The 24,013-nt window shown below is 35.6% G+C and overlaps 1 protein-coding gene across 2 annotated transcripts in view; it reads right to left on the bottom strand.

The window, feature by feature from the left end:
* The window catches only part of MKLN1 (muskelin 1), a 194,390-nt gene that overhangs the window by 145,492 nt on the left and 24,885 nt on the right, over window positions 1-24,013 (bottom strand). For both annotated transcript variants that reach the window (XM_047851006.1, XM_047851005.1), the window contains exon 2: window positions 1,589-1,658. In XM_047851006.1, the coding sequence (XP_047706962.1) occupies window positions 1,589-1,658 (70 nt within the window). The remainder of the gene's footprint in view (window positions 1-1,588; window positions 1,659-24,013) is intronic.

Raw genomic sequence — 24,013 nt, 5'->3', positions numbered from 1 at the left:
TGTTTGAACATATGATCCATCAATTGTGCTCCAAGGTATACACCATAAAGAAAATCTTATACATGTGTACCAGGAGACAACATACAAAAATGTTCATAAGCAGCCTATTCATAATAGCAAACAACTATAAAAAACTGAAAAGCCTATCAATTGCAAAATGGATAAATACATTTTGGCATATTTATACTACACTGGAATACTACACAGTAGTTAAAATTAAGAAACTACAATTATACTCAGCAACATTAATAAATATATAAATAAATAACAAAGCAAAAGAAAAGCAGATCAATATTTATAACGATTCAATTTATATTATATTTATAAAAAATCAAAGTCAGATAAAAGGACATTTATATGTTGTTTTTTGTTTGTTTTTTGAGAGAGCATGTGTGTGCACATACAAGCTGGGGAGGGGCCGAGGGAGAGGGAGAAAGATAATCTTCAGCAGGCTCCATGCCTAGTGCAGAGCGCAAAACAGGGCTCCATCTTATGATTGTGAGATCATGACCTGACCCGAAATCAAGAGTCAGACACTTAGCTGATTGAGCCACCCAAGCGCCCCAATATAGGATATGTATAAACATACACATGTATGATCCTGTGAGAAAATGCTTAACATGAAATAACAGTTACTAGGAGTTGGAGAAAAATATAAGACAGGACTCACAAGAAGCTTCAACAGGTTGTGGTTGTTTTGTAAAGACAGTTGATGAATAGATACTTGTTTTATTATTCTTTATACTATATATAAAAACTATGAATATATATTCTTTGGATGTGTATTTTGCAATTAAACATTTAAGTACCAGGTGATCCAAAAGATATGCAGTTAAAAATATATATAAAAGGAAAAATAAGTATAAACATTAGGTTTCCAAAAATTACACTAGAAATTACACTGGAATTTACTTACCCATCTGCTTTCCTATCAGAGCATTAATTTCCTCCAGGATATGGACATATTATATGTTAATGCTTAAAGAATATAACCGAAAGAATGACTTTTTAAATTCATATGACCTCAGACAGCACTTTCAAGGAAAGAATTTAGTTCATGGTCCTGATATCATCTAAATATACCACTTTAGCAAAATAACAAACTATATTAAGTTTATTTTCCCTAAAAGGCAGTCATTGAGTCCAAGTCCAACTTACTAACATTTCCTTAAACATTTACAGACCGACTTGAGTTTGAATACAATAGAAGTCACAACATCTTAGATCAGCAGTGATATCAGTTACTGCTCAAAATAGTAACAGCACCTAAGCCAGTTCTTTTCATTAACATTTTCCTCAAAAGGTATCAAGAAACTTAATTTTGCATCATTAGTTATCTGGAAAAAACACATATTAGATTTTAAATGCTCCAGGAGACACAAGTAAGCCTATGTTTCATCAAATTCCACACTGCATTTGTCTATGAAATAAACATTCTTTCAAAACTAAAAAAAACAAAAAACAAAATAAAAATCTACCTCACATTTTCAAAGACTGAATAAATTATTAATGGATTCCAGATAATTGCTGTCAATTAAATGCCTATTTAAATTTTGACTTCTAAATGGTATCAGGAGCTTCATCTTACCTGGGGAGGATAGTTGCTCTCTGAGGACCACCTTGAAGATTGGTCATTTGGTTTATCCACTAAAATGTTCCTGAAATAAAGAAAATTATAGCAAATAATTAAAATTATAAGTGAATATGGGGGATGCGTGGGTGGCTCAGTCAGTTAAGTGTCCGAATCTTGATTATGGCTCAGGTCATGATCTCATAGTTTATGAGTTTGAGCCCTGTGTCAGCCTCTCTGAACTGATAGGACAGAGCCTGCTTGGGATTCACTCTCTCCCCCTCTCTGCTCACTCTCTCTCAAAATAACTAAAAGTTAAAAAAAAAAATAAAATTACAAGTGAATATGAATATGCAAAAAGAGGAATAATCTACCAGATGCTGAAATTACCATAGGTATATAATGTTTGGAGCTTGAACAGAAAGAGAAAATAAAACAGAATAAGGAACAGAAAAGCTCTAGTATATATAAGATTTTGAAAATATGATAAAGGTAGCATTTCAAACAATGGAGAAAAAAGCAAGAAAAAATATACTTCTGCTTCATACCAAGTGACAAAGTGAACAGTACATACATTTAAGGTGAAAACACAAAATACCTAAGAATAAATAAATTACCATATATACACATCATATATATCACTGTATTACACAATTATATTGTTATATGTTATACATATAATACATATATTAACATCATATATGCATATGTATATACATACAATCAATCTTTAGATTAAACAGTCTTTAAAGTACAGCATCTGAATCAGAACTCTGGGTGAAAAAAAGGAACTGATGTAAGTAACTTTATGGGGCGCCTGGGTGGCGCAGTCGGTTAAGCGTCCGACTTCAGCCAGGTCACGATCTCGCGGTCCGTGAGTTCGAGCCCCGCATCGGGCTCTGGGCTGATGGCTCAGAGCCTGGAGCCTGTTTCCGATTCTGTGTCTCCCTCTCTCTCTGCCCCTCCCCCATTCATGCTCTGTGTCTCTCTGTCCCAAAAATAAATAAACGTTGAAAAAAAAAAAAACAAAAGAAGATGGTGCCTTCACCTGAAACTATAAGGCTAAAGACAAATGGAACCATATATAAAAACTGTACTTTATTTTATAAAGTTGTTTTCTAAGATATATGGGTTAATTCTGAAATAGTTTACATGTAATGTATACTGGGGTTGAATAAATAAGTAAATGGATGGCAGATGGTGGGAGCCAAGCTTCTCACTTTGGAGTGGAAAGTTACAGAAAAGCAAAGGGAGGATGCTTAGAATGAACCCTGAGGTACTGGATCAGAGCCAGAGACATCAATCACTGTGAACTCATGTTTAGTTTAATATGGACACAGATAAATATAAAAGTAATTATAGATATATATGTGCATGTATGCACACACACCACAGTTTTTCCTAACTCTGTTTATTAAAAGGGACTAGAATTAGTGACACCCCAGTAGCAATGAGCACTCACAGCACCCAGAGCTGGTTTCTACATAATATACCCCAATAAAAGAAAACAGGGATTCTAGGGGAAATGGCTGGTTCTAGGATTGGAACAGGGTTCAAAAGATAAACCTGGAGCATCCTGTAGCACTCAAAAAAATTAAAAAATAAAGGATGGAGACATATCAAAAAGACACAGAGAAACCAAAATAAAAGAATGAAAGAATGAATGGCCAAAGCTGAAATAATTTAAATAACAAAATAAATAGTGTAGTACTGGATTATAACCAAAGAATATAATAAATATCCATGAGTCCATACTAATATAATCCCACTCTAATCATCCAACAAACTCAAATTGAAGAACATTCAACAAAATATATGACTAATACTCCTCAAAACCCTAAATATAATGAAAAACAAGGAAAGAATGAAAACTTGTCACAGACCAGAGGCAAGTAAAGAGACATGATAACTAACAGTAATGATAGTTTATTTATTTTTTCTTAGTAATCTCTACAGCCAATGCAGGGTTCAAACTCATGACCCCAAGATCAAGAGTCACATGCTCTTCCAACTGAGCCAGCCAGGTGCTTCAAAAGTAGTAAGTATAAACATAAACATAAATACTTATTTATCTTCAATGTACAGATTAGGAAACTCAGAGAGATAAACTAATTTGCCTAAATATACAAACACCTAAGTAAGGATTTGAACCCAAGGCCATCTGACTCCAAAGTCAATGCTCTTAATTATTATACTCCACAGCTTGAGAATTATTCTACTTCTTGGAACATAACCAAAAAAAATAATCCAGGGGATATAAATCATCCACATTTATCACAGCACAGTTTATAATAGCAAACTGTAAGCAACCTAATCATGTAACAATAAGGAATTAATTAGACAAATTATGACATAACTGTGTTACAGAATACCATGTACTCATGATCTACAGCCTAACTTTAATGTCACTGGAAAATGTTCACTACACAGTAAGTGAAGAGAAAAAGTAGTTTATAGTGTGTGTGTGTGTATACATATATATATATATATATATATATATATATGTATACACACATATATATATGACAAATCAAGTATTTTAAGTAATAATATTCATACATGGAGAGAGAAGTTAAAGAACATATACTAAATTGTCAGTGTCACTTTCAGTGATGAGATTACATGGACTTTTCCTGTTTTCTGTACTATTCAAGCTTTCTAAAATTAACACACAGTACTTTCATGATAAAAAAAGTTTTTTTAAAAAAGAATGAATGATAAAACACAAAATGAAGATAACCCTACACAAAAAAATTGTATTGCAGTTAAAAGCTAAAGCTAGGGGCGCCTGGGTGGCGCAGTCGGTTAAGCGTCCGACATCAGCCAGGTCACGATCTCGCGGTCCGGGAGTTCGAGCCCCGCGTCAGGCTCTGGGCTGATGGCTCGGAGCCTGGAGCCTGTTTCCGATTCTGTGTCTCCCTCTCTCTCTGCCCCTCGCCCGTTCATGCTCTGTCTCTCTCTGTCCCAAAAATAAATAAAAAACGTTGAAAAAAAAAAAAAATTTAAAAAAAAAATAAAAAAAAAGCTAAAGCTAAAAAACCAGGATTAAAAAAAAAATCACTGACATGAATGTTATAAAGCATGCAAGAAAATTGAACATAGAACTATAATAAAATGGGACCACAAAAAAATCATTCATGTTAATGAACGACATGAGGGAGTTTAACCAGTCATAACTGAAAGATGAGCAGATGGACCACTAAATGCAAAGTCAAAGAGGCCAAACAGTTGCAATATGTTGTGGTCTTGTGAATTTTGAAATGCCTATTAAATAGTGTTTTGGAGATTCAGCAGTTGGGTATCTGAGGCTAAAACTCAGGGGAAAATACATGTATCTTTAGGGACATCAGTACATCATAGCTAAAATATTTAAAGCCATGATACTGAGTGGGATGACCTAAGGCCTGAAATGGAGCTAGAGAAGCCAAAGGACTCATTAAGCTATGGAGGTCCATCATTTTGGGGGTCTAGATGAGAAAGGTCAAGCAAAGGAAACTAAAAAGGGACAAAGGTGAAGAAAACAGAAACTCAGAAAAGTGTGGGTGCCAAATGCAAATATTTTAAGTAAAGAAGTGAAAAACAACATAAAATGCTGCTGAGAAGATAGGGACTAGGTGTATTCACCCTCATATGCCTCACTCCAAGGCTAAATGCTGCTACATACAAAGTGCTTAATAAATATTTGATAATGATATGAACAGATAAGTAAGTAGCACTACAAAGAAAAATTAAAATAGAACCATCAAAGCATAAAATATATTAATCATACTTATTACCTGCAACTTAAGCTTATACTAAGTCAAAATGAATGATAAATGGGGCAACTGGCTGGTTCCACTGGTGGAGCATGCAGCTCTTGATCTCAGGATTGTGAGTTTGAGCCCCACTTTGGGTGTAGAGAATACTTTAAATTTTTTTTAAATAAATAAATGACAAATAAAATACAAGTCAGAAATAAAGTGAGGTTAGCCTGAGGTGGTTTGGAAAGATGGAGGCTTGAATATATTCCTGATAATCTCCAGTCACAACATTGGGTCAACTACTAAGCACCTCTCCTGCCTATGCGCAGCAGGTGACAGAGGCCAGAATCAGAACTTTAAGAACCATAACAAAGGCTTGGCCATAGGAATATCAAAAGACCCATGGACATCTCTCTCCCCAATAGAAAAGCATCAACTGCATGAGCATTTCTGGGACAATCTGCTCATCTCCCTGGCTCACAAAGAGCTTCAGGAGAGCTAACCGATTGGGTTCCTTTTACCACTAAACTTGAGAATCCTCTTAGCTGAGGATATCCAGATACTGAGAGATGTCTCCTGGTAACCCACAGAGAACTAACAACATACAAAAAACTGCTGGTCTACCCGCTATCTGAGGTATGAGAAGCTTTACCCAAAGAGCACACAACACAAGAAAGCTTGCATAGAAGAATAAATGCAAAAAGAGAGCCAAGAAATCTTTTAAGAAAGAATAGTGAGAGGAAGTCATGTTATCAGCTTTTAAAAACACTTCAAATCCCTAGAATTAAAAACAGTAGGGAATGGTATAGAAACAGACTTATTTCAGAGAAACAAAAACCCAGAAATTGAGCCCAGTGTATAATAGAATTTAATATTTGATAAAGGCGGTATTTTATTTCATTGGGAAATGGTAGTTCATAGTTAAATGATGCTTATGCAACTGATGGGAGAAAATAAGTTAACTCCTAACTAATACAAAATTAATGTCAGTTAACAATTTTAACATACATACATACATATACAAAAATCTTAGAAAAGTACTTAGGGGCCAATATATGCAACCAAAAGTGTTAGATCTTTTTGCCAAGAAACCAGAAGGTGTGAAAAAAAATAACTATTTGATTATGAAAAAAACTTTTAAAACACCATAAAGAAAACCCAGAAACAAACAATAGAAAAAAATGTTTGCAACTCATAGGAGTAATAAGGTATTTATATCTAAAATATGAAAAATATTATTTCACATTGACAATAAGACAAACACAATGGAAAAGCAGAATAAATGATACTAAAATCATTAAAATAACCAATAAACAGCAACAAAAATTAACATAAGATATTCTTTTTCATCCATCAAATTGATTAAATTAGATCCCTACTATCAGGAAATCGGGTAGAAAAAGGTAGACATGTCCATTACCCTAGGCTTTATGGAAAGTTAATATGCAGCATCTATTAAAACTTTCAATGTTCATATTCTTTTCCTTAGCACTCTCATTTCAGAATCTATCCCATAAAAATAAAATCATCAGTACATAAGGACATATGTATACAGACTTGTATATATGAGTCTGTTTAATGCAGCATTTTTACAGTATCAGAGAAAATAAATTATAGAACATATAAACCATGGAACATTATACATTATACCAGAGAAAATAAATTACAGAACATACAAACCATAGAATATTAAAGAATATTTCAGGAGTGCCTGGGTGGCTCAGTCGGTTAAGCATCCGACATCAGCTCAGGGCATGATCTCACAGTTAACGGGTTCAAGCCCCCTGGGGCTCTGTGCTGACCTGGAGCCTGCTTCAGATTCTGTGTCTCCCTCTCTCTGCCCCTCCCTCACTCACACTCTCTCTCTCCCTCTCTCAAAAATAAATAAATATTAAAAAAATTTTTTTAAGAATATTTCAGTTCTATGTCAGCTAAGTGGGGAGAAATTTCTGCAATGTAAGATACAAAGAAGCATCTATGATTCTATCATTGTTAACAAAAACCTATTAGTTATATATTTGTATATAATTCAATTAACAAGCATGGTATGACCTAAATTTATATCAAGTTATATAAAGCAAGCACAGATACAATAAGCCTAAAATGGAACATAAGTACTATTAAGGGATTTTAACATTATTTATATAAACAGTAAAAATCATTATTGTAAAAATATGACAGTTGAGATGTTGACAAACTTTCCGTATTTCTGGCAAACTGACTACACTAAGTAAGATCAGATAATCAAGTCGGGGTCAATCTTTCTTTCTTATTAAAGACATAGGAGATGCAGAAGCAAATAATAAGGGCCTGTTGGCTCTTAAAATTTTTAAGTGACAGGTTATCTCCCAAAGCTTAAAGTCAATTGTAGATTGTTTTTAATTCTCCCTCCTGAATGTTCCTTTCCTCAATCCATTTCCGCTCTCCTGCAAAGCAAATTAGAAAGGAGATCAAGGCAGTGGCTATTAACATCAGTCCTTCACCAACAGTAACAGAGGCACTTATGAAAGCATTCTATAAAACATGTTCATTTAATTATCCTTCCTGGTGTACTTCCTAAAGACCTTTTGAAATCCACCGCTACTACTGGCATAATATAATAGTTTTTCCTTCTTTTAATTCTGAGGAATGAGCAAGAGACATTAACCTCTAATGCTAAACATGTCAATCACAATAGCAGTTTACAACCTCTGGTTTCTAAAAGGAGAAATACCCCATCTACAGCCTCTACTGAAGGAGCAATCCTAGACAGTGATGTTTTATACCTGTGACTTTCCCTAACAACTATCTAAAGGACAGTTAATCTAGACTGGCAAATGACCAATGATGAAAAAGCATAAGACAAAAAAAAAAAAAAAAAAAGTATAAGTAAACAGAACCATTGAAACAGCAAAAAGATATACAGAATAAGAATAAAGGAACAGAAAAAGAAAAGAAAGGAGAAACCAGTCAGTAGTGAGATAAGAATGCAGCAGACAGGGACGCATGGGTAGCTCAGTCAGTTAAGTGTCTGACTTCAGCTCAGCTCATGATCTCATGGTTCCTTGAGTTCGAGCCCCTCGTCGGGCTCTGTGCTGACAGCTCAGAGCCTGGAGCCTGCTTTGGATTCTGTGTTTCCCTGTCTCTCTGCCCCTCCCCCACTAGCGCTCTGTCTCTCTCCCAAAACTGAATAAACGTTAAAAAAAAAAAAAAGATTGCAGCAGACCAAAAAAAAAAAATTTTTTTACTATTGTCTGAAAAAATAAATGACAAGCAAAGAAAAAAGTTATAGAAAACACAATTCAGTATAGAAACTATAGGATTCAAATAATAATGATTAACATAGTAAGGTTAAGTATTTGCCATTCTAAAATATACTTGGGGTTCCTGGGTGGCTCGGTCGATTAAGCCTCTGACTTCGGTTCAGGTCATGATCTCTTGGTTCTAATGAGTTCCAGCCCCGCATTGGCCTGTGTGCTGAAAGCTCAGAGCCTGGACCCTGCTTCGGATTCTGTGTCTCCCTCTCTCTCTGCGCCACCCCCCCCCCCCCCCGACCTCCACCCCCCGCTGCTTGTGCTCACGCTCGCTAGCTCTCTCAAAAAATAAAATAAAATACACTTAAAATACAAAATGCAAATAATAACTGAAAACTGGTCAAGAGGAACTGATAAGGAAGATGGGCTGAGGACTAAAACGACTTTCCATGTTCACCAGGGTTTCTAAAACATACATTTTAATTTAATTTTACTTATTTGTTTAAATGTTTATTCATTTATTTTGAGAAAGAAAGAGAGCAGGAGAGAGGGAGGGGCAGAGAGAGAGGGAGAGAGAATCCTCAGCAGGCTCTGTGCTGTCAGCGCAGAGCCAACACGGGGCTCAAACTCACAAACTGTGAGATCACGACCTGAGCTGAAATCAAAAGGCAGATGCTTAACCAACGCTCGAGCCACCCAGGCGCTCCAAAGTACATTTTAAAATTAAAATGTAATTTTTCATTCCTACCAATGCAGAATGAAAACTGAGGGCAATAAAAATGAGCCACATTAAGCCTTCAGACACAGAATATAAAGACAAAGCTGTGAGTAATTAAATTCTTCAATAAGGACTATAAAATTTATAGTGAAACACATGGGCAAGTGAAATATGTAATATAGTGTTAACTTTTTCCAAGTTATGTCTCTATTTTGCATATTTTAAAATGTACTAAATATACACTATCAATTAAACATCAGAAACAAACTATTAAAATTCATCATGAGAAGACAATTTATTGGACATTTTGAGTTCAAATCAGCAAATTAAAAACCTTTTTTTGATTAAACATGCTCAAACCATAAGCCTACCCAGCAATACCTTTTAAATTACTGCTCTTAAGAATACTTTAAATATAAAAAGCAGCACTTGGGCAAAAAAAAAATGGAGCATTTAACATTTTTTTTCTGCTAATGGATGCTCAGGATACTTATTGGTAAATCCAGTCGATTTTAAATTCAGAGTTTCAGATACTCAAATACTTTGATGTGAAGAAGTCAGTCCAGAAGAGTATTTAAGGATTCAAGTCTGGAATATTTTCCTTTTAGTAGCTTGAAAACACCATACTAAAACCTGTGCCCTTTTTTGTTGAATGATGATTTAAACTTTGGGAATCAAAAGATTACAGAGGTGGCCACTAATTGGTTGGGTGACCTTGAGCACATCACATCATCTCTCAGGGTTTTAATTCCTTTATCTGAAGTACAAAGAGAAAGGCTGAATTCCTTGGTCTTAAGTTTCTTCCAGCTTTAATCAGAGTGGCAGCATTGCACAATTCTGCAAAACACCACTCACGAAGCCATGCTAACATTCTACAATTCTGTGAAAAGCCTTTATATCCTTGCTCTAAGTATCATGTATAATCCTCTTCCTATGATAGCAGTCAATAACAACAGACAACCCAGTGATAAAATAGTTTCCATTATGTGTGAACACTGCTGGGGTACCAGCGTAACAGTACAAGAATGGGTACCTGTGGCCAAAAAGGTACCCGTGTATTTTTTTTAAATTATGTTATGTATTTAAAAAAAAATTTTTTTTTAATTTTTTTTCAACGTTTATTTATTTTTTTGGGGACAGCGAGAGACAGAGCATGAACGGGGGAGGGGCAGAGAGAGGGGGAGACACAGAATCGGAAACAGGCTCCAGGCTCTGAGCCATCAGCCCAGAGCCTGACGCGGGGCTCGAACTCACGGACCGCGAGATCGTGACCTGGCTGAAGTCGGACGCTTAACCAACTGCGCCACCCAGGCGCCCCTAAAAAATTTTTTTTTTTAATGTTTATTTATTTTTGAGAGAGAGACAGAGAGAAAGCAAGTAAGGTAGGAGCAGAGAGAGAGGGAGACAGAATCTGTCTGGAGCAGGCTCAGCACAGAGCCCTACGCAGGGCTCAAACTCACAAACAGCAAGATCGTGACCTGAGCAGAAGTTGGGCGCTTAACCGACTGAGCCACCCAGGAGCCCTATTATATCTATCTTTTAATAAACAGTAAATGGAAATAACATAAAACTTAGAAAAAAAATTATACAATAAAAAGTAATTCAAATTTTAAAAACAGAAATCAACTCAAATCAATTTTGAATATCCACATGAAAGTTAAAGAGTATACTATAAAAATAATAGCTTCTCCAAAAATTACTTATACTTGTACATATCACAGAGGTTTAGACTCCTTTCCAAATACTTCCCAATTTTCACACATGGTAGGGAGGGGGCCTATTATAAGCTGAAGTTACTTTATTCAACAAATATTTACTGAGTCCTATATGCCAGACGTTGCATTGGGCTCCAGGAATATAGTGGTATATAAGACAGGATCCCCACTTGTTTCTAAAAATTATTTTCAACTTTATTTATTTATTTTGAGAGAGAGCACAGGAACAAGCAAGGGAGGAGCAGACAGAGAGGGAGAGAGAGAATCCCAAGCAGGCTCTGCACTGTCATCACAGAGCCCAATGTGGGGCTCAAACTCACAAGTCATGAGATCATAACCCGAGCCAAAACCAACAGTCAGATGCTTAATCAACTGAGCCACCCAGATGCAGACAGGATTCCCACTTGTGATACTAATGTTCAAATGAGAAGCAATAGAAAACAAGTAGAGTTGTGAACAAGATAATTATAGACTATAAAAAGTGTTATAAAAGAAACAATGGGGTGCCTGGGTGGTTCAGTCTGTTAAGTGCTTTTGTTTTCAGCTCAGGTAATGATCTCACCATTTGTGAGTTGGAGCCTGGTTTGTGAGTTTGAGGCCCAAGTCAGGCTCTGGGCTCTAAGCTGTCAATGCAGAGCCTGCTTGGGATTCTCTCCCCTCTATCTCTGCCCCTCCCCCACTCTCACCCAGAGGAAGTCTCCCTCCCTCTCTCTCTCTTGCTCTCAAAACAAATAAACATTAAAAAAAAAAAAATTTTTTTTTAGGAAACAAACAAGGAATTGAGATACAGCAGGGGAGTTCATTTAAACCCTTGAAAAAATGCTAACGATTCTAATTTAAAGGAGCCACCCAAAAATGAAAGTAAAATCAATTCTTTACAAAGCAATTAACAAGTTTAAAATTCTAGCAATAGGAAATAATCTGGCGAGGGAAATTTGAGAACTGAATAAAGTCAGATAATGTTCTCACAGGCTCTAAGATGAGGTAAATGCAAAGAAGGTAGGAAATCTCTAAGGGGCTGAGAACATTAAAAAAAATGGTGATTCTAGACCCTAAGAGGATTTCAGAACTATCACACAAACATGCTCTTACTTTTAGAAGAACAGAGACTCACTCTGTGAAAAGAAACTGTGAGGAACAGAAAATAAATTAAACAAAGAATAAAGAATGTCGACTCCAGGAGAGATCAGAGTCATATTCTACGTGGGCAGAGATCTAAGTCACACAGACTTAAAAAAGCACAACAGCAAAATACATTTAAAGGTGACTCTTCAGAAAGCAAAATACCCAGAAAACATAGTTATAAAGGTAAAAAAAAAAAAAAAAAAAAAACAACCTCAGTACATCTCAAAAGTCCAAAAATTTTTTTAATGTTTTTTATTTTTGAGAGAGAGAGAAAGAGAGAACACCGAGCAGGGAAGGGGCAGAGAGAGAGGGAGACACATAATCTGAAGCAGGCTCTAGGATCTGAGCTGTCAGCACAGAGCCCGATGTGGGGGTCGAACTCCAATTTTTAAAATACTTCACAAAGCTAAAAAACCACATCTCTTCTGCCTACAGAAGTTCTTCTAAAACTAATGGAAAACCAAACTTACTTATACGCTAAAAACTAAAAAGCCTACAGTAAGATATTTTAGGGAAAATATTAAACGTGAAACAAATATTACTCTAACAGATAATAAAAACACATGAGAAATACGCAGCCACCAAAAAGATAAATGTCACTAATTATTACTTCAACACGACCTTGTACAGAAACTGGTCTGGATCACCCGGCAGAAGAACCAAGCAGCACTCAGAGATCTTGGAAGGCAGGAGGTTTATTTTACACTGGTGGGCTCAGAGGAGATCAATCTCCAGAGGTCTGAGCCCAGAGCATCAACAGAGGGGACAATTTATAGTCTGTTACTTCTCCATTCCTCATTAGTAGTAATTTGGCGCCAGGGGCGAGCAGGGTGGGAAGAAGAACCCGGAAGGGGAGTCTTCAGGCAGGGACTGAAATTTCCCTACCAGTCCTGTCGGCCATCATATACCAGAATTTTCCCTATCAACCTAACACAAATTTTAAAAATTTATATTTAAAAAGTTATAGTTTAATATGAAGCAGTAAGTCAAAATTACAACAGGTCAGAAATATTATGACTAGACAGCAGGGAAGTATTAAGACTCACCAATAAAAATGCAAAACCAGTAGAAAGAAGGAAATGATAAAGATTAGAGAAGAAATAAAATAGAAACAAACACAATAAAAAAGATCAATGAAACCAGGAGCTCATTCTTTGAAAAGGTCAACAAAATTCATAAACCTCTAGCCAGACTCACCCAAAACAAACAAACAAACGAGAGAGAAAGAGAAAGGACTCAAACAAAATCAGAAATGAAAGAGGAAAAATAACAACTGACACTACAAAAATACAAAGGACTATAAGAGAAGGTTATGAAACAGTATATGCCAACAAACTGGACAATTTATAGGAAATGGATAAATTCCTACATATAACCTCCCAAAACTGAATCAGAAAGAAATAGAAAATTTGAACATTACCAGCAATGAAATTGTATCAGTAATCAACAAACTACCAACAAACAAAAGTCCAGGACCAGATGACTTCACAAATGAATTCTACCAAACATTTTAAGAAGAGTTAATACCTGTTCTTCTCAAACTACTCTAAAAGATAGAAGAGGAAAGAAAACTTCCAAATTCATTCTATGAGGCCTGCATTACCCTGTTATCAAAACCAGACAGACACCACAGGGGCGCCTGGGTGGCTCAGTCAGTTGAGCATCTGACTTTGGCTCAGGTCTCAATCTCGCGTTTGTGGGCTTGAGCCCTGAGTCAGGCTCTGTGCTGACAGCTCAGAGCCTGGAGCCTGCTTCGGATTCTGTGCCTCCCTCTCTCTCTGTTCCTCCCCCGTTTGCTCGCTCTCTCTCTCTCTCTCAAAAAATAAAATAAAATGTTAAAAAAATTTTTAAAAAAAAGGCACCACAAAAAAAGAGAACTACAGGCCAATACCTCTGATAAACATAGATGCAAAAATCCTCAACAATATATTAGCAAACTGAACCTAACAATACATTAAAAAAAATCATTCCCCGTGTTTGAGTGGGATTTATTCCCAGGATACAGGGGTGGTTCATTGTTCATAAATCAATCAATGTGATATATCACATCAATAAAAAAAAGGATAAAAACCATATGATCATTTCAAGACACAGAAAAAGCATGTAACAAGGTACAACAACCATTTATGATAAAAACCCTCAACAAAGTAGGTGTAAAGGCAACATACCTCCACATAATAAAGACCATATATGAAAAATCCACAGCCAACGTCATACTCAGTGGGGAAAAACTGAGAGTTTTCCCAAGATGAGGAACAAGACAAGGATCCCCACTCTCACTACTTATATTCAACATAGTAATGGAAGTCCTAGCCACAGCAATCAGACAAGAGAAAGGAATAAAAGGAAGGAAACTGATGAGGAAAAAGTAAAACTTTCCCTATTTACAGATGACATGATACTCTATATAGAAAAGATCCCACCAAAACACTACTAGAACTGATAATGAGGTCACAGGACACAAAATCAATTTACAGAAATCCACTGCATTTCTATACGCTAATAGTAAAGCAGCAGAAAGAGAAAGTAAGAAAACAATTCATTTACAACTGCACCTAAAATACAGGTGGAAATACCTAAGAATAAACTTAACCAAGGAAATGAAACACCTGTATTCTGAAAACTATAAAACACTGATCAAAGAAATTGAAGACAACCCAAATGCAAAAATATTCCATGCTCATGAATTGCAAGAATATTGTTAAATGTCCATACTGTCCATAGCAATCTACAGATTTAATGCAATCCCTATCAAAATACCAACAATATTTTCACAGAACTAGTACACATAATCTGAAAATTTGTCTGGAACCACAAAAGACTCCAAATAGCAAAAACAATCTTAAAGTAGTAAAATAAAGCTGGAGGTATCACAATTCCAGATTCCAAGCTATACTACAAAGCTATAGTAATCAAAACAGTATGGTAGTGGCACAAAAATAGACACACAGATCGAGAATAGAAATCCCAGGAACAAACTCATGATTATATGGTCAGTTAATTTTCAACATAGAGGCAAGAATATGCAATACGAAAAAAGTCTCTTCAACAAATGGTGCTGGAAAAACTGGACAGCTACATGCAAAAGAATGAAACTGAACCACTTTCTTACAATCATGCACAAAAATAAACTCAAAATGGATGAAAGACCTAACTGTGAAACCTGAAACCATAAAAATCCTTGAAGAAAGCACAGGCAGTAATTTCTCTGACATCGGCCATAGCAATATCTATCTAGGTATATCTATCCTGGGCCAAGGGAAAGAGAAGCAAAAATAAAGTATTAGGACTACAGCAAAATAAAAATCTTCTGTACAGCAAAGGAAACATCCAACAAAACTAAAAGACAACCTACTGAATATGAGAAGATATTTGCAAATGACATAACCAATGAAAGGTTAGTATCCAAAATATAGAAAGAATGGATACAACTCAACATCCAAAAAACAAATAATCCAATTTAAATGGGCAGAAGACATGAATAGACATTTCTTCAAAGACATCCAGATGGCCAACAGACATATGAAAAGATGCTCAAAAATCACTCATCATCAGGGAAATGCAAATCAAAACTACAATGAGATATCACCTCACACCTGTCAGAATGGCTAAAATCAAAAACACAAGAAACAACAAGTGTTGGGGCACCTGGGTGGCTCAGTCCATTAAGCATCCAACTCTTGGTTTCAGCTCGGGTCATGGTCTCATGGTTCATGAGTTCAAGCCCCACACTGGGCTCTGTGCTGACTGTGCAGAGCTTGCTTGGGATTCTCTCTCCCCATCTCTCTGCCCCTCCCCCACTCACTCTCTGTATCTCTCTCTCTCAATAAATAAATAAACTTAAAATTTTTTCAAAAGAAAAGAAACAATAATTGCTGGCAAAGAAATGGAGAAATAGAGACCCTTGTGCACTGTTGGTAGAAATGCAAACTGATGCAGCCACTGTGGAAAACAGTACGAGGTTCCTCAAAAAATTCAAAACAGACCTACCCTACAATCCAGTAATCACACTGCTGGGTATTCACCAAAAGATTATGAAAACACTAATTCAAAGGGATACCTGCAACTCCTATGTTTACTGAAGCATTATTTATAATAGCCAAATTATGGAAGCAGCTCAAATGTCCATCAACAGGCGAATGGGTACAAAACATGTGGTAACACACAATCACAAAATTTAGTAACTATGTCAATATAAATTAGTAATTAAATATATAAAAAAAATTAAAGTGAAAAAGGAACAGATAGCAAAATACAAATATTAAAAATAAAGTTGCTGGGGCACCTGGCTGGCTCAGTCCATGGAGCATGTGACTCTTGATCTCTGGGTTGTGGGTTTGAGCTCTGCATTAGGTGCAGAGATTACTTAGAAACAAAATCTTTAAAAAAAAAAAAAAGAAAAGAAAAAGAGCGGGTAAGCAGAGACTCTTTTAAGAGTTACATGGCTACTTTGCCCAAGTCTATGGAGACAAATTTGAAAACTCAGATGAAATGTATAACTCTCAATGGGGGGAAAATGTACCTCCTGACTCCAGTAGACATAGAAAGTTAAAAGAGAATTTCCATATAAGAAAGAGTTGCCAGAATTCAACCATCAAACAACATCAAGTAGAGATGGTTCCAGTAAGGAAATCTATCAAAACATTTAAAAAGGATAGACCTGGGGCGCCTGGGTGGCGCAGTCGGTTAAGCGTCCGACTTCAGCCAGGTCACGATCTCGCGGTCCGTGAGTTTGAGCCCCGCTTCGGGCTCTGGGCTGATGGCTCAGAGCCTGGAGCCTGTTTCCGATTCTGTGTCTCCCTCTCTCTCTGCCCCTCCCCCGTTCATGCTCTCTCTCTGTCCCAAAAATATAAACGTTGAAAAAAAAAATTTAAAAAGGATAGACCTAATATAACCGAAACTATTGAAGAAAACAGTAAAAAGATAAAAGCATGTTTTAAAGAAGTTAGTATAAACACTGATATCAAATCTGATAAAGACTATTAACTCAAAAAAAAAAAGAATACTAACAGAAACACACAGAAAATTACAATCAACTTCAGTTATATTCATTCAAAAAATCTCTTATGAAAATCCTATAAAAAGTGATAGAAAATAAAAAACTACAGCATTAAAAATCTAAACCTAGTACGTTATTCCAAAACTGCAAGTGTGTTTCATTCTTAGGTCCTCCATTGATACAATGTCATAATAAGAGATCTATAGAGAAAGATTATTCTGTCATTTCAATAGATGCCTCAAAAAAGCACTCAATTATAACAAAAGCACTCAAACTTAAAAAATGATGGCTCCATCTTTAACTTGATTTTATATACATATAAAACACATAACCAAAGCCAGCACCTTAAACAACAGTTAAACACTAGAAGTATTTCTGCCAAAATCAAGGACAAAGATGCCCATTATCACCACTACTATTAACCTTATAATGAAGGTATTAGCCAATGTAATTTTAATAGGGAAAGCAAAGGGATTTCCAGATTCGGCTCCAAAATGTAAGAGCTAGTAAAAGTTGTCTATCATTCACATCTAGACAACACAAAAGCTGAACTAAAAATCAAAGATGTTTCTTAGGTCCTTCAAAGCGCTGAGGTTACTGAGGAAACCATGACCCTGTAATCTGGACAGATAGGTAAAGACAGAATCACAGCTGAGATCACTTTACCCAGAGCAAAGCCACTGGAGACAGTAATTAACAAGAATAATTAAAATGTTATTTTGACAAATCTTGGGAGACTGAATATGGACTACCTTGAGCGTCAGAAACTCGTGGAGGCAGTCTTAGGGATCCCCACACTTTTGCAGTTTTTACTTCCAGTAAAAGAAGACCAAAAAACCCCGCCTGGAACAAGGTAGAAAAAAGCAACTATTTTTTAAATACTCCAATTCTTTAAATACTCTCCATTCTTCATAATGAAAGCTGGCCTTCTAAAGGCAACTACATTACCATAACCTTACCTGACATGGGGAAGAGCAGTTAGACAACCCTAGCCCTGTAAAGCCTTCCTTACTCACATAGGGATGGGGGTGGGGGTGGGGGGGCGGCACGAGGCTAAATAAATAACATTTTGGAAATAAGAGTCCAGGGATTTAGTCCCAGTTAAATAAGTTAAAAATCTATTATTAAAGTGAGATATAGTAAGATTAGAAAATTCTTCCCTAACCTCACAGCTAACCACCACAACAGAAGTAATGTATAACAGCAGTATATTACAAGTGAAAGAGCTACAGGGCACAATCCTATTTTTCTTAGAGCACTCAAAAAATGAAACAAAACAACAAAAAAGGGGGGAGGGGAGGACAAGGACAGTAAAAGAAAATGATGCTTCTGGCATCTAAGGTTACATTAAACATAAAATAGCCCAACTTCTAACCTCGAAGAACACAAAACCTCAAACTAAAAAGCCTAATTACCTCAGTTCCCATTACCCAATACATCCTAGCTGGCTGCCAACAAAAAACTCAAAAGTATGCAATGCAGAAAGGCAAGAAAAAAAAAACCGTCTTAAGAGACAAAGCAAGCACCAGAATCAGATTCAAACATGACATAGAGTTTGGAATTACTGAAAAGGGAACTTAAAAGAACTATGGTTAAAAATAAATAAATGAGCTACAATGAATACCTTAAGGGCATTAATGGAAAAAGTAGGGGCACCTGGGTGGCTCAATAGGTTGAGTGTCCAACTTCCGTTCAGGTCATGATCTCACAGTTCCTGAGTTGGAGGCCCATGTTGGGCTTTGCATTAATAGTGCAGAGCCTGCTTTGGATTCTCTGTCTCTCTCTCTGCCCCTCCCCCACTCACACTCTCATTCTCTCCCAAAAACAAACATTAAAAAACAAACTTCTGGGGTGCCTGGGTGGCTCAGTCGGTTAAGCGTCCGACTTCAGCTCAGGTCATGATCTCGCGGTCTGTGGGTTCGAGCCCTGCGTCGGGCTCTGTGCTGACAGCTCAGAGCCTGGAGCCGGTTTCGGATTCTGTGTCTCCCTCTTCCTCTGACCCTCCCCTGTTCATGCTCGCTCTCTCTGTCTCAAAAATAAATAAATGTTAAAAAAAAAATTTAAAAAACAAACTTCTTTTAAAAAAGCAGACAACATAAGCAAGATAGATGGTTAATGTACCAAGAAAAGAATCAGTGCGCTTGAAGATATGGTCAGCAAAAAGTTCCCAACTGAAAGAGCAAGAAATTTTTTAAAGGAAAAGAGTATCAAACAACTGTGAGAAAATTACAAAAGCTATAACATATATGTTTAAATGCAATAGTGGAAGGAGAAGAAAGACAGTAAAGAAAAAATATCTCAAGTAATTATGACTGGAAATTTTCCAAAATTAATGGCAAACACCAAACCACGTATCCATGAAGCTCAGAGAAAACCAAGCAGGATACATACAAGAAAAAAAAACCAAAACCAAACAAACAAAAAAAAGCAGAAACAAAAAAGAAAGAAAAAAAGGGAAAAAAGAAAAAAAGAGAAAAACAAACAAAACCCAAAAAACTACATGCATTCAAACTGCCATAAACCAAAGAAAAAGAAAAAATCCTCTTGAATGAAGGCAGTGGGAAAAACTCCTTACCTATCCAAGAACAAGGATAATTACTTTGAACTTCTCATCAAAAACCATACAATCAAGAAAAGAGTAGAATGAAATGCTTCTAAGCACTGAAAGATTAAAACCACCAACCCAAAATTCTATATCCAGAAAAACTGTCCTTTACAAGTGAGGGAAAAATAAACACTTTCTAAAACAAAATCTGAGGAAATCTGTCACCAGTAGATCTGCCTTGCATAAAAGTGAAAAGAAGTTCTCTGAAGTAAAATGATACAGATCAGAATCATAGATATAAATAAAGAGGGCCCGAGAATGATTACATGAAGATAAAGTAAAAACTTCTACTTTTTATTCTTAACTGAGCTAATAAACTGTTTGAAGTAATAATGACAACAATGCATTTGGGTGATTTAGCATATGGAAAAAAAATTAATGAGAACAATGTTATAAGGGATGAGAGGGAGGAACTGAAAATACTGTTATAAAATACCTAAACTACCTGTGAAACAGTATACTGCCATTTAAAGCTAGACTTAATTAGTTGCAAATGTGTATTGCAAATTCTGGGACAACCACTAAAAACATATTTAAAAGTATAACTGACATGCTCAGAGAAGATGAAATCACACTGAATATTCATTTCAAATCAGAGAAAGCAGAAAAACAGGAGAAATTAAGAAAACCAAACACGTGCAATAAGTATAAAACAGACACAAATATGGTAGCTATCAATCTAACTGTATCAATAATTGATTAAATATAAATGGTCTAGGGGCACCTGGGTGGCTCAGTGGGTTGAGTGTCTGACTCTTGATTTCCGCTCAAGTAATGATCTCACGGTCATGGGATTGAGCCCTGCATTGGGCTCTGAGCTGACAGCACAAAGCCTGCTTAAGATTCTCTCTTTTTTTCTCTCTCTGCTCCTCCCCTGCTCTCTCAAAAATAAATAAATAAGCGCTAAATAAATAAATAAATAAATAAGGCCTAAATAAACCAATTGTAAGACATAGACTGTCAATAGTGTTAAAAAGAAAAACAAGATTCAAATATATTGTTTACAAGAAATCCACCATAAATCTAAGGATACACAGATGAAAAGTAAAGAAATAGAGAAAGATATACCATGCTTAGGAAAGAAACCTGGAATTACTATATTAATATCAGGCAAAAGACTGAAGAACAAGGAAAAGTATCACAGATAAGGGAGGACATTACATAATGAAAAAAGTGTCAATTCTCCAAGAAGACATAATAATCTTTAATGTGTCTGCACCCAAAAATGAGTGTCAAAATAGTTGAGGGAAAAACTGACAGAATCACAAAAAGAAATAGACAAATCCACTATTATGACTGAAGACATTAATATCCCTCTATCAATAATTGACAGATCCAGCAGGCAGAAACTCAGTAAGGATACAGTTGAATTAAACAGCACCATCTAACTGGATCTAATTAACACTTATAGAATTTTTTTTTTCAACACAGCAGGATACACATTCTCCATAAAACCATAAAACACATGTTAATAAATGTAAAAGAACAGAAAATCATACAAAGAATGCTCTCTCAGACCACAATGGAATTAAACTAGAAATCAGTAACAGAAAGACAGGTGGAAAATCCCAAAATATCTGGAGTAAACAACATACTTCTAAATAATACATGGGTCAAATCTCAATATTAATTTTTTAATATATCAAAGTAAATAAAAATAAAAATAAAACATCAACGTTTCTGTGATGCAACCAAAGCAAAGCTTAGAAGGAAACTTACAGCACTGAAAGCACATATTAGGAAAGACCTAAAATCAAGCTCCTAAGCTTCCACTCTTGGCAACTACAGAAAAGAAGAGCAATTTAAGCATAAAGCAAGCAGAGAAGATAAATAATTAAAAGCAAAAATCAGTGAAACACAAAACTATAAAACTCTTAGAAGATAACAGAGGAGAAAATTTCGGTGACTTGGGTATGACAGTGGCTTTTTAAATATAACGCTAAAAGCAAAATCCATGAAAGAAAAAACTGGTTAAGTCAGATTTTTTTAAATCAAAATCTTCTTAGTTTTTACTGGAGACTGTTTCTTCTAAGAGTATAAAATTCTGCTAAATGCAATTTACACTGATGGCAATAAGGGAAATCTTTGAAGAGGAATTTTTTATATGTGGTTAGGACTAAAGTTAAAATCAAAAACTTCTGCTCTGCAAAAGACACCATTTAAGAGAAATAAACAACAAACCACATATGGGGAGAAAATCCCATGCAGAATAATTCTGAATAGATTATGCAGCTATCCTACTATAAAGGAAAAGAGTATAATTCCTTACTCTATGTGTAGGCTCTATCTGTGGAATGTGCATAGTAACTTTCTCCTAAGAGTACAGTATGGAAAGAGGGAAAATGAGTAACTTGACAGGGAGACACCTGACAAACACTGCCTCAGCCAAGTGATCAAGGACAAAATCAACAGTGAAAAATCGTACTAATAATATGCGCCCTTGACCTAATGCGATGAAAATGACACTTTATCTCTCTGATCTTGCTCCCAAACCCCCAAAATCCCTGTCTTATAATCATAAGGGGGAGGGGGGGGAAATCATACAAATTCCAACAGAGAGGCACCCTACAATAAACCTGGCCCCGTACTCCTCAAACTGTCCAAGTCATCAAAAACAAAGTCTGATAAATTATAACCACTAAGAGGAGCCTAGGAAACATGACAATTAAATGTAATGTGGTATCCTGGATGAGATCCTGGAACAGAAAAAGGACATTAGGTAAAAACTAAGAAAATCTGAATAAACTATAGACTATAGCCAGTAATAAGATATCAATGTTCATTAAGTGAAATACATATATCATACTAATATGTAAATAATAGGAGAAACTGTTGAGGAATACATGCGAACGCTCTGTACTATCTGCTCAACATTTCTGTAAATCTAACAGTGCTCTAAAAATAAAGTCTATAATTTAAAAAAAGAGAAAGCAATTATAGCACACATATTAGAAAGGAAAATGAAAAACTGTTTGCAGGTAAGATTATATATGTAAAAAACACCAAAGAACTGATGGGAAAAAATACTACAAAGAGAATTTGAAAGAGTTTTGAAAAAAATATCAAGTTAAAATAAAGAAAAAGCCTTCACACATTAAAGCAAAAAGTAGTTAGAAGACATAATGGAAGAAAATATCCCAATTACAACAGCAACAGAACAAAGTAAAATAGGTGGCACAAGCTTTAAAAAGAAATGTACAAACCCTAAGAGAAAAAATTTAAAACAACTCTGAAAGACACATAAGCCTGAAAAAATGCAGTCATGCCATGTCCCTACATAGAGTCATCATCAAGATGTCAATTCTCTCTACATTTATAAAGTTAATTACACCAAAAAATAAGAACAAGTTATTTCCTTAAAACTAGACACTAAGGTGATATCATTCACATGGATAATTTTCTATAAAAAAATTAAACCAGCTCAAAAACTCTGGGGGAAAAAAAAAGCATAAGAGCAATAAGGGAGAAATCGACCCTACCAGAGTTAAAGCATACTATGAAGTGTCTATGATTAAAACAGTGGGGGATTTACAAATGAACAGATACTTGGAAACAAAATAGAAAGTACTGAAATAAAAATTTATAAAATTTAATAAATGATCAAGGTAGCATCACAAATCAGTAGGGGAAAACATGAAATTTATAATAAATTATGTTGCAACAATAAATAGCATAGCTATTTAGAAACAACATAACTAGATTTGTACCTCACACTGTTTACCACATTAAATTCCAAGAGGATCAGAAAATATTAAAACATAGAAGTAGTAAAAGAAAACATATGTAAAATGATTTACAACCAAACAATGAGAATACACTCCCTAAATATAATTCAAAATCCAGAGAAAAAAAGGAAACCTAACACCTCCAACTTAATAAAAATATGACTTCCAAAAAAGAAAATGACATTTTCCCTGTTTGCAGACACATAATTTATCTACATGGAAACCACCCCCTCCCCACCCCCCCAAAACCTCCTAGAACTAGAGAGTTCAGCAGTGTTGCAAGATACAGTACCAACACACAACAGTCAACCACGTTTCTATATACTAACAATGAGTAAGTAGATGCCAAAATTAAAGACACAAAACCATTTATAATTGCTTCAAAAGAAATGAAATAAATATAAATATTTCAAAACACATACAGGAAGATTTGTATCCTGAAAACTACAAAATGTTGGGGGCGTCTGGGTGGCTCAGTCTGTTAAGCATTCAACTCTTGATTTCAGCTCAGATCATGATCTCACGGTTCAGTAGTTCAAGCCCTGCTTGGGATTCTCTCTCTCTCCCTCGCTCTGTCCCTCCC

This window comes from Prionailurus viverrinus, chromosome A2, assembly GCF_022837055.1.
Source record: "Prionailurus viverrinus isolate Anna chromosome A2, UM_Priviv_1.0, whole genome shotgun sequence".
Lineage (NCBI taxonomy): Eukaryota > Metazoa > Chordata > Mammalia > Carnivora > Felidae > Prionailurus > Prionailurus viverrinus.
Note: the sequence above shows the minus strand (reverse complement) of the source record. Positions and strands in the feature narration are given on the sequence as shown.